This window comes from Erythrolamprus reginae, chromosome 2 (assembly GCF_031021105.1).
Source record: "Erythrolamprus reginae isolate rEryReg1 chromosome 2, rEryReg1.hap1, whole genome shotgun sequence".
NCBI lineage: Eukaryota > Metazoa > Chordata > Lepidosauria > Squamata > Dipsadidae > Erythrolamprus > Erythrolamprus reginae.
The window spans coordinates 194,513,884-194,526,315 of record NC_091951.1 but is presented as its reverse complement, the minus strand read 5'-3'; the positions used below and the strand labels follow the sequence as shown (position 1 = coordinate 194,526,315).

Below are 12,432 nucleotides of genomic sequence, written 5' to 3'. Positions count from 1 at the left end.
ATTCTTGTAGCCCATCTTTGGACCCGTTCAATTTTGTCAATATCTTTTTGTAGGTGAGGTCTCCAGAACTGAACACAGTATTCCAAATGTGGTCTCACCAGCATTCTATATAGCAGGATCATAATCTCCCTCTTCCTGCTTGTTATACCTCTAGCTATAAAAAAATACACACAGATGTATCAACTTGCAACCTGCAAGCCACTATTCTGCACAATACAACATATTTTACTTCGCTTCACTTCACTTCACCTCACTTTACTTTACTTTACCATTCATTCATTCATTCCTGAACGAATTTATTGCCCCTCCCCATTTTACCATAGGATAATTTAATTTAATTTAATGTATTCAACTTCTATGCTGCCTGATCCCGTAGGACTCAGGGTGGCTTACAATAATTTAAAAAATACAATAATAAAAATAAGTCGAACAACAATAATGAATAAAATCCCGCAATCCTAACAACCCATTAAAAAACTACAAATCAATTTAACATTATTATTATTATTATTATTATTATTATTATTATTATTATTATTATTACTATTATTATTATTAATTAGATTTGTATGCCGCCCTTCTCCACTCCGAAGTCTCATACACACCAAACATAACTCTGGGTGGCTTACAGATACATAAAATTCAAAACATAAATGTTAAAAACAAACAAACAACAAAAAACACATGGGGAGAGCAGGGATTGAGTGGGGAGGAGGTGGGATCAGTAGCGGGTTCCTACTAGTATGGTCGATGCTATTGTACCAGTAGAGAAAATCGAGCTGCGCGCATAGCTCTGTGTCTCCAGCATGCATATGTGCACATCTGAGCAAGATGTTGCTTCTGTGCATGTGCAGAAAGCAAAATCTCACAAGGAGACGTGCATATGAGATTTTGGCGATTTTTTGCTTCGGTGTATGTGCAGAAGCAAAAAACCCACTGACACAATATTGCCTAATAAATGTTAAGAACTGTATATATTCAAACAGATACAAATCTGGTATCAAATCTTTCTTTTCTTTTTAATAGATGTATGAGACATCGATATATATACTAAAATTAGACTGGCTTTCTTAAAACCTCTTTATCTTGATTTATTCAACACTTTCTCTTATTTATCTATAATCTCAAATATTAGATATAAGGAAATGAGCTATTGAAAGTATATCTAGTTCACAATTTTAACACAGATCTACCGTATACCCGCCCGCCCTTTCCTTCCTTCTACTCTACTCTTCTGTTCTCTTCCTTTCTTTCTTTCTCTCTGTATGTTTGTATGTTTGTCGACGTCTTTTGTCTTTTTGTCTTTGTCTATTCTCAAATGCATATAATTCGACAGGATTAATGTTTTAATCTCTGATTACCCATTTCTCGCATTTCTTTTTTCCCTGTAATTTGACATGTCTATATTGTCAATTGTAACCAATGTATTTATTGTATATTTGTAAATAAAAACTTTTTATAAACAAAAACAAAAACCCACTGAAATATCATGCGCGTGACCCCGTGCAAGATTTTGCTTCCTGTACATGTGCAGAATCAAAATTTTGCTTGGACATGTGTGTGCTCATGCTGGAGACACAGAGCTGCAGGCATAGCGCCCCGGTAGCAGTGGAACCAGCAACCCCTGCCTGCACAGGATCTGTTACTGTATTCCTCAAGCGCTGATCCGTCCCTGAAATCCTAAGCCAGCTGGCACAGCTCCCTCTTCAGGCCTCAGCAGAATGCCTCAGCAAAGAGGGAAAAATGGATCCAAGGAACACAAGTCAAGCCTGATGGTACATTTGGAACTAGATTAGATTTTTGCTTATGGAGAGACGTGTAGGGTAACGACAAGAAAAAAATACCAGTAGTTTTAAATGTTAGCTACCAAAGGAGACTTAAACCATCTGGCTGAACAAACCATATGTAGGAATAACAACAAGGTATTGGAGCTGTGGCTTATGGGGCCCTAGTTCATCCCCTGACTGCCCTGCCCAAGCTTGCTTAGCTCCTCTTCACAAAGATCACCTATCTAGTGGATGTTCATGATCTAGCAAGTTCAGTTCTGGGACTGAAACACTCGCAGGTCATTTTTATTAATTGGGTTCACATAAGCTTCAAAGAGGCGTTTTATTGTTGCTTGCTATGTCTACCAATACACTTTAATTCAAACTGAAGGGGCTCACCTCAAAGCAAGACAAAATGAATGCATAAATACAATATGCTGTTATTTGTAGTGTCTAAAACAAAAACAATTCAAAATAATTATCTAAATAAAAAAAAAACTTGGTGTCAAAACAAAACAATTGCTTCCCACTATTTATTTCTGATAAGAGAGGGATCTAACAGATGGTAAAGCAGATGCAGCTCTCCTCTTTAAAGAGCTACAGAAGGAGGCAAAAGGCATTCTGAAGTTCCCGGCAGAAACATCATCTGGATTAGATGGTACAAAGCAAAAGCTCTCTTCTTTGGCTTGATGGTCAAAACCAGCTGCCAGCCTCTGCTGGAAAACCATTAAGAAATTTATCAGTGCAAGACAAAAAGGGAAGGACTAGCATTTTTCCTCAAAATAAATTGGACCAGATTATTTATAGGACCATCTGCTGCCTCATGTATCCCAGCGGCCAGTTGGGTCCCATAGAGCTGGCCTTCTCCAGGTCCCATCAGCTGGCAGGGCCTGGGGGAAGAGCCTTCTCTGTGGTGGCCCCAGCCCTATGGAACTACTGTAACTCCCTTCAGAGATTCGTACCCCCCCCCTCCTTGCCTTCCATAAGACTTTAAAGACCCACCTCTGCCGGCAGATTTGGGGCCACTAAATTTAACATCTAGCCCTGGCCGACGAATGAATTTATATGCATGAGTGGATGAATGTGAGCGACTGTTTTTTAAGATATTGGGTTTTTAAGAAATTGGGATTTTAGGATGTTTTTAGTTTGAGATTTCTAGCTATTGTATTGTTTCTTGATGTGAGCCGCCCTGAGTCTGAGGAATAAGGCGGCATAGAAATCTAATTAATAAAATAAATAAATAAAATAATAGCAGTAGCTTAGACATATATACTTCGCTGTGCTTAACGCCCTCTCTAAGCAGTTTTACAAAGTAAGCCTATTGCCCCCAACAATCTGAGCCCCCATTTTACCTCTCTCAGAAAGAGGGAGTCAACTCTGAACATAAGCTTTGTTAAAGAGGTAGTTAAAAATAATTTTTTTTTACAAGAAGACAATATTGTATACAGTAGTTAAAGACGCATACAACTTTTAAAGGTACTGATTTAAACTTTAATTTAAAGCAGAATTAACTGGGTCCAGGACTTATAGCAAGCAGTTAGAACATCTGACTCATATATAGCAGGCTCCCTACTAAACTATAGATTAATATCTAAATGATTTCATGAACAGAATTTTACACCGTATTCAGTTAAGGTATCATTTGAAGAATTCAGTACTGGGTCTCTCCCTACATGCTCCAGTACGCTTGACTGCTGACAAACAAAAGAAATATTGTAAAACATTTACCTTGTTTTCATTGCTAAATTGCCCTAGGTCGCTCAGTCTTTAAAAGGCTTTGAAACAAACACACCAGATTAGGGCTTAATATAACATGAAAACCAATGTTGTAGAACATTGTTTCCCAACCTTGGCAACTTGAAGATATCTGGACTTCAACTCCCAGAATTCTCTGGCTGGGGAATTCTGGGAGTTGAAGTCCAAATATCTTTAAGTTGCCAAGGTTGGGAAACAATGTTGTAGAGAATGCATCCATCTAGCTCAGTGATGGCGAACTTTTTTCGGCACCGAGTGTCGAAAAAGGGAGTACACCAGTAGCGGGTTCCTACCAGTACGGTTGACACCATCAAACTGGTAGCGAAAATTGAGTTATGCGCACAGCTCCATGTCTCCCGTGTGCGTTCACATCTGAGTGAGATTTTGCTCCTGGCATGCGCAGGAAGCAAGATCTCATGAAGTGATGCACACATGTGTGAGATTTTGGTGATTTTTTGCTTCTGTGCATGCATGGAAATAAAAAAATCATTGAAATATCGTGGACGTGCATGTCCCCTTGTGAGGTTTTGCTTCCTTTTCCACACGCAGAAACAAAATCTTGTTTGGACACACACTTGTGAACGCCGGAGACACAGAGCTACACGGGAGCACACTGGTAACAGCGGTAGTTGCAACCCCTGCCTGGAGTACACGTGCACTCGTCTGGGATGTGACCAGTAATGGGCAGCCAAAATTTTCACTGTCACACTGTGGGTGTGGCTAATTTTGTGGGTGTGGCTTAAGTGTCATGTGACTGGGTAGGAGTGGCTTGCCGGTTATGTGACCAGGTGGGAGTGGCTTGAACGATCATCATCGTTCAAGTGAACTGTTAAGTCCTTGACTTAAAACCTTACCAGTGTCACTCGCTGGGGTGACAATTTGCTTCGTGTTTCCCACGCTCTCCTTCCTGGGTCGTCATCCCCCCTGCCTCAGGCTGGGTAGCTAGGCGAACGGGTGCTGCCAGAAGCATAAATGCTGCCAGCACTGTTTCCACCCATGCCTTCTGCTTGCAGCTCAGGCGGGAGGTGGCCCCATGAGGCTGGAGGGGAGCCGGGCAGGAGAGAGGGAAGCTCGTCCGAGGCCGGGAAGGAGGAAAGAGGAAAAAAGCAAGGAGCGCAGATGCAGCAGCAGCAGCAGGGGAAAAAAGAAGAGTCGAGCTGAGACCAGTAATCCAGGAAGTGACAGCCACCGATTCGCTGGAGCTCTGCACACATCTTCATTTCTGCCAGTGGAACTGCATTCCACCCCATCCTGCTGGCTGCCCACGCCAGGATGTGACCTGAAAGAGGAGCTGCCCAGGAGCATGCACATGCCAGAAAATGAATTTCCCATTTCCAATGCACCAATGCACGGATCTAGCGGATGCCTGGATTTTTTTTGCAATCCAGATCTGGGCACATTAACAAACCAAACCATTAGATTCATAGGCATGCCAAGAATTAAATGCATGGGAGAGTTAGTAAGATTGAAGGGAGGCAGATCATGCCCCATTCATTGAGAGAAATTCAGGAATGGGGGCACACACTATCACCTACACACACACACACACTCACACATCTTTTCCATTCTTCAAAAATAACATGCAAAAGGTATAGCTGATACCTCCACTACGGTGGCTCACTTCTACAACAATCATCCTGCCCACACGGCAATAATATCCCATTACTTCCTGTACCTGCTGAGTCGGATCTCCAGCTGGCTACTGAGATACTCCACTGGAGTTACTATATGCTCAAAGATGACGATGCTGTCTGCTTGGTTTATGCTCCAGCAAAGCTCAGACAGGGTCAGGTGCAACTTGTCTAGACTGGGAAAAGAAAAAAGAAAAAAATATATACAGAATGTGTTTATAATATGGAAGGCATTTCACAAAACGTTCCTGGCAAGAAGCAGGGAAGGGCAGACCAAAGAGAGTAAAGCTTGGGTTAACCCAACTCTAGAAAATACCACTTTGAGTCCAATACGTTTTGGGTTTATTAGTAAGATCTCAAGAAAGTTTATTTCTTCTTCTATTAAACCTGCTCCTAGATGCTTTCACAAAATATTTTATGTATACTGCTCAAAAAAAATAAAGGGAAAATTCAAATAACACATCCTAGATCTGAATGAATGAAATATTCCAATTGAATACTTTGTTCTGTACAAAGTTGAATGTGCACAACAGCAGGGGAAATTGATTGTCAATCAGTGTTGCTTCCTAAGTGAACAGTTTTATTTCACAGAGGTTTGATTTACTTAGAGTTATATTGTGTTGTTTAAGTGTTCCCTTCATTTTTTTGAGCAACATATTTTTAATCATACTATCTATCCTGGGTAGCTGGCAGATATAAACAGAACATCTGTGCATAGTTTCAGGTTCAATGAGGGGGGAAAAGTGCTTCAGGACCGTTGCAGGCACACCTGTAGCACATCAGCAACTCATAAACTGCAAATGTGTCTTGCACTGGGATTGGGATTGTGCTACCTGCAACTGCAGAGGACAGCTATGCAATCCACAAAAATGTGCCACTCTTTTAAGGAGTTGTCAAAAAGTGCCATACAAGCAATTGGGGGTTTTTTGGTTAATTTTGTTACTTTTATATTTTAGGGAAAAAAAGTTTTCTTTCCCTTGTGATGATTGATTACTTGTCATCAAGTCAGGTCCTGGAACATACACGCATAGCCAATGTAACTGAGTTTATCTAATTTGTCACTGGCTACACTCTACCTCCCTTCCCTTCTACTTTTCCTAACTATAGGCCCTTCTCCAGAAAGCTAGATCTTTCATAATGTATCTGAAGTAGGATCCTTCAAACTCTGGGTTGATCTGTTCAATGATCCATTATTTGGTTTTCTTGGTTGTCCGTGCTACTCTCCAACGGCAAAGTTCCATAGTGCCTGTATTCTTTCCATGCTGCTTCTTCAAAGTCCAGCTTTCACACAGAAGGTAGAGCATCACAGGAAGTTATATGGCTTGCCCTATTCTGATCTTTCTAGGTATGTGGACCTCTTGCATCTTTTCCAAGATTGAATATCTTTTCCAAGCTCTCCATGGCTCCCCTACCAAGCAGGGGTGGGTTCTACTTACCTTCACCACCAGTTCGCATTACAATATTGCCCCTGCGCACATCCAAATACAAATATAAATAATAAATAAATAAATAAATAATAAATCCCCTCATAAGATTTCACTTCCGCATAAGCTCAGACGGTGGATTCAGCCTGAAACACAGCTGAGGAGCTGACCAGCTGTGCTTCGGGCGAAGAAATAAAGGTCAGTATTCAAAGCATGGAATGAGCACAAGCCATCCAAACACAGGAAAATCAGCTGAACATGCAGATAAAAAGATTTATTTTATTTATTTATTTTGTCCAATACACAATAATACACAATGAAGGTTATAGTGGATATACTCAAAGTGAAATATATCAAGGAAAGAATAGAGGATAAAATACAGGAATAAAATATATCAATGAGAGCATAGCAGAAAAGATATAGGGATAGAAGAGAAGAGATATGAGATACAGGAGAGACAATAGCACAGGGGATGGGAGGCATGCTAGTGCACTTATACACACCCCTTACTGACCTCTTAGGAATCTGGAGAGGTCAACCGTGGACAGTCTAAGGGTAAAATGTTGGCGGTTAGTGGATGACACTACGGAGTCCGGTAATGAGTTCCACACTTCGACAACTCGATTACTAAAGTCGTATTTTTTACAGTCAAGTTTGGAGGGGTTAATATTAAGCTTGAATCTGTTGCGTGCTCTTGTGTTGTTGTGGTTGAAGGTGAAGTAGTCGTTGACAGGCAGGACGTTGCAGCAGATGGTCTTGTGGGCAATATGGTGGTGAGCACAGACTGGCACAGATAGAACTGGATCCGTGATGCCAAAATTACATCACCAGTGGATTGCTAACAGTTCGGGTGATCTGGTTCGAACCAGGAGGAACCCACCCCTGTTATTAAGTACTTCAGTGTTTCCCAACCTTAGCAACTTGAAGATATCTGGACTTCAACTCCCAGAATTCCCCAGCCAGCATTCGCTGGCTGGCGTATTCTGGGAGTTGAAGTCCAAATATCTTCAAGTTGCCAAGGTTGGGAAACACTGAAGTACTAATCTGTGGTGTATTTCTTGGCTGCTTGTTTCCTTAGGATGGTTGATCCTCCCAGTCTGAAGCTATCTGCCACTTTGATGTCTTCACTGTCAGTTCTATGGCTGGTATCCTATCCGACCATTGTCATTTGTTTGGTGTGGTTTATCTTGAATTTCTGGACCATGTTTTTCACTGTGCATCTAGATTTTTATTACTTTTCTGTTCTTTTTATTACTTGAACTTGCAGTTGCTTTGTATTTTAAGCCAGTCGGGAAGCGCCATCAGCAAAGCGCAAGATATTGATCTTCCTCCAATTTTAAAACACATTAATCTTTTTCCAGTCCGGCTGCCTTTAATAAATATGCAGGTTGAAGAAAAAAGGGAAGTAATTGTATTTCTCTACAAAATCAGCTCCGATGCATAAACTTGATTGTACATGACATTTACATTAGAAGAAAAAAAGGGGGGGTTACAGCTGCTCAAATCCTCTGGAATGGAGTTGGGGGTGGGGGCTGCTGATCCCTTAACCAAATGTTGCCCCACAGTTAGGACACATTTGTAGTCTCAAAGTGAGGCAAAAGATAATCCTGACGGAGGAAAAAAATATGTCGCACAAGATGCCAAGACAGATAAAGGTGTCTTCCAGCACACCAACTTTGCAATCCGGGCAGTCATTCGTGACTATCATAGATGTAGTGGGAGTGGGCTGCAGCATTACCATATACACAGTACAGTGGAACCCCGACATAAGAGCTGCTCTACTTAAGAGCAACTCGAGATAAGAGCTGGGAGGGGAGAGATATTTTTGTTCTACTTACAAGCCCAAATTCGAGATACAAGCGCCAAGGAGCTGTCTCCTGAAGCCAAACGCTAACTTCCGCGTTCGGCTTCAGGAGACAGCTGCGAAGCGGCGCGCGTGTTTTAAAAGGTTGCAGCCGGCCTGGGGGGCTCGGGGGGGTGCTTGCAGCTTTCTTTCTTGCTCTTTTTCTTTCTCTCTTTTACCTTCCCTTCCTCTATTTCTTCTTTTCTTTCTCCTTCCCACCTTCTTCCCTCCCTCCCTCCCTTCACTCATTCCTCTCTTACTCTCCCCTTTCATAAGTTTCCTTCCTTCCTTCCTCTGTTCCTGTCCCTTCCCTCTTTCCTTCCTTCCTTCCCACCCTCCGTCCATTCATTCACCCATTCCTCTCTTGATCGCTTAAAGCCGGTCCCTGGTGCAAAAAGGGTTGGGGACCTCTGTCCTACAGGATTGGGTGGCAGAGAAGTTGAACATATGTAAATTTAAAAGTTTAAGAAAGTTTACAAGTTAAGTGAAAGAAACTTCATTATTCATTTATATGTACATGTACATTTCTTCATTAAAAACATGTCTTTCTGCATAATTTAGACTAACTTTGTGAGTTTTTTGAGGGCTGGAACCAATTAAAATTATTTACATTAATTCCTATGGGGAAAAGTCGTTCGAGATAAGAGCTGCTCGACTTAAGAGCCCAGGTCCGGAACGAATTAAACTCGTATCTCGAGGTACCACTGTATTGGGATAGTTGTGTGGCTGTGAACTAGCCAGAATGGTATATTCTGGTCCGGTCCCCGTGGGAACAGGTAGGGCAGCGCCAGCGGGATGGCTCCAAAGGCAGTATTGGGCTGCCCCTGATATGCCCGGGATCGCCCATCCCGTAGCGGAAACAGTGATGCCTGCGCATCTGCACATCCCTGCTGCATGCACCCCCATTAAATATTTTACTTCCGGGCATGCGCTGAATCAAAGAAATCAGCAGAAAACGCCAAAATCTAACACAAAGACGCTCGCATTTTAAAAATTTATTTATTTATTTATTTATTTGTTTGTTTATTATTTATTTTATTTATTTATTACTTAGATTTGTATGCCGCCCATCTCCGAAGACTCGGGGCGGCTCACAACACGTGGAAACAAATCATAAATAATCTAACAAATTTAAAATTAAAAGATTTAAAAGACCCCATATACTAACAGACATACACACAAGCATACCATATATAAATAAAACATGCCCAGGGGAAGATGTTTCAGTTCCCCCCATGCCTGACGGCAAAGGTGGGTTTTAAGGAGTTTACGGAAGGCAGGAAGAGTAGGGGCAGTTCTAATCTCCGGGGGGAGTTGGTTCCAGAGGGCCGGTGCCGCCACAGAGAAGGCTCTTCCCCTGGGGCCCACCAACCGACATTGTTTAGTTGACGGGACCCGGAGAAGGCCCACTCTGTGGGACCTGATCGGTCGCTGGGATTCGTGCGGCAGGAGGCGGTCTCGGAGATATTCTGGTCCAATGCCATGAAGGGCTTTAAAGGTCATAACCAACACTTTGAATTGTGACCGGAAACTGATCGGCAACCAATGCAGACTGCGGAGTGATGGTGAAACATGGGCATACCTAGGTAAGCCCATGACTGCTCTCGCAGCTGCATTCTGCACGATCTGAAGTTTCCGAACACTTTTCAAAGGTAGCCCCATGTAGAGAGCATTACAGTAGTCGAACCTCGAGGTGATGAGGGCATGAGTGACTGTGAGTAATGAGTCCCGGTCCAGATAGGGCCGCAACTGTTGCACCAGGCGAACCTGGGCAAACGCCCCCCTCGCCGCAGCTGAGAGATGTTTTTCTAATGTGAGCTGTGGATCGAGGAGGACGCCCAAGTTGCGGACCCTCTCTGAGGGGGTCAATAATTCCCCCCCCCCAGGGTAATGGACGGACAGATGGGATTTTCCTTGGGAGGCAAAACCCACAGCCACTCCGTCTTATCCGGGTTGAGCTTGAGTCTGTTGACACCCATCCAGGCCCCAACAGCCTCCAGGCACCGGCACATCACTTTTTATTAGTTTATTAGTTTATTAGTTTATTAGTTTATTAGTTTATTAATTTATTAATTTATTAATTTATTAATTTATTAATTTATTAATTTATTAATTTATTAATTTATTAATTTATTAATTTATTAATTTATTAATTTATTCATTTATTCATTTGATTTGATTTGTATGCCACCCCTCTCCGCAAACTCGGGGCGGCTCACAACAATAATAATAACAATATACAATGTAACAAATCTAATAATAAAAGAAAGTATCTAAAAACCCATCATTTAAAAAAGCATACAACACAAGCATACCATACGTAAACACTATAAGCCTGGGGGAGATGTCTCAATTCCCCCATGCCTGGCGATATAGGTGGGTCTTAAGCAATATGCAGGATTTCGACGATTTTCAGTCTTTCTTTGCTTCTGTGCATACATGGAAACAAAGAAATTTGGGGAAATTGCCAAAATCTCATGTGCAGGAGCATCCTTGCATGAGATTTCGGTGATTTACATAGGTTTCTTTGCTTATGCGCATGCGTGAAAGCAAACTCTCGTGCGGGAGTGTGCGCATGCCCGCTGCCCACTCCTGAGACCAATCCAGCAGGGAAAGGTAAGTACGGACCTTCACTGCCCGTAAATATGGGCTGCATGGTTGCCCACCGGCCCGTAAGGTCTGTACAGCGGCAGACGGTCCTGCAGCAGTGGCTTGCCGTCCATCACGATGGGATTGGACTGGACAGAAGACTGCAGCTGGGATTCCTTTGGTGGGGCAGTTCAGAATGAGGCTCAGATTTGGGAAGGTTGCTGAGTCCCGACTCGGCTCCAAGGAGCAGGCAGCAATTGCACCCACAGCTGGCGGGGCATGAGGTGGGTGGGTTGCGATGGGGAGAGGCAACCTAGGGGTCACCCCAGAGGAAGCTCCGCTCGGGGAGTGGGAGGGAAGAATATACAGCTTTCCCTCACTGCTTTACCAATGTAGAGCCAATCTGTCTTGCCATGTTTTGCCTGTACTGTGGCTTCCTGGTCTTTATATAGGTTTCATAGAAGTGTGGGCTTCCCATTCTTCTAAGTACATTGCACAGCTTGACACGACCAACACAATCAAAAGCTTTTGATAGTCAATGAAGCAGATGCTGACTTTTTAAATATATATTCTTTGGCTTACTTAATTATCCAGCCGTTTATTGGCAAGAACGTGCTTATCGCTCAGCATTTTTTAAAGCCAGCTTGTACATCTGGCATGTAGAGCTCCAATCTGCTCCGGAAGATCCTAAGCATTATTTTTGCTAGCATGTCAAATTAAATACAAGGTGGGATTGATTGCTCTGTAAAGTCTCTTTTTCCTTTCCCTTTTTTTTTTTTGGCAAGGGGAGGGCAGTTAAGGTTAGGGTACCAATATTGATTGATCTCTTCCACTCTGATGGGCATTGTGTCATTGTTCAGATTGCAATCTAGACCAGTGATGGCCAACATTTTTTTCCTCGGGTGCCAAAAGAGCGTGCGCCTGTGCAAGTGCCCACACCCATAATTCAAAGCCTTGGGAGGGCAAAAACAGCTCCCCCCACCCCCCGGAAGCCCTCTGGAGGACAGGAAATTGCCTATTTCCCAACTTCTGGTGGGCCCAGTAGGCTCGAGTTTCACCCTCCCCAGGCTCCAAAGGCTTCCCTGGAGCTGGGGGAGGGTAAAAACACCCTCCCCCATCCCATCAGAAGCTCTCTGGAAGCCAAAAACGCCCTCCCAGAACCTCTGTGCGAGCCAAAAATCAGTTGGCCGGCACACACATGCCCGTTGGAGCTGAGCAACCCCTAGTGTGCCAGCAGATATGGCTCCGCGTGCCATCAATGACCTAGACTAACACTTCTTCTGTTGCCTACCTTATTTCTTTAGCTATTCCATTAATAATAATAATAATAATAATAATAATAATAATAATAATAATAAATTTATTATTATTAACATTATTATTATTATTATTATTAATAATAACAATAATAAATTTATTATTAT

General features: G+C 42.6%; 1 protein-coding gene across 4 annotated transcripts in view; it reads right to left on the bottom strand.

The window, feature by feature from the left end:
* Nucleotides 1-12,432, bottom strand: part of NCKAP1L (NCK associated protein 1 like) — a 134,576-nt gene that overhangs the window by 51,697 nt on the left and 70,447 nt on the right. For all 4 annotated transcript variants that reach the window (XM_070741000.1, XM_070741002.1, XM_070740999.1 and 1 more), the window contains one exon: nucleotides 5,197-5,328. In XM_070741000.1, coding sequence (XP_070597101.1) covers nucleotides 5,197-5,328 — 132 coding nt within the window. The remainder of the gene's footprint in view (nucleotides 1-5,196; nucleotides 5,329-12,432) is intronic.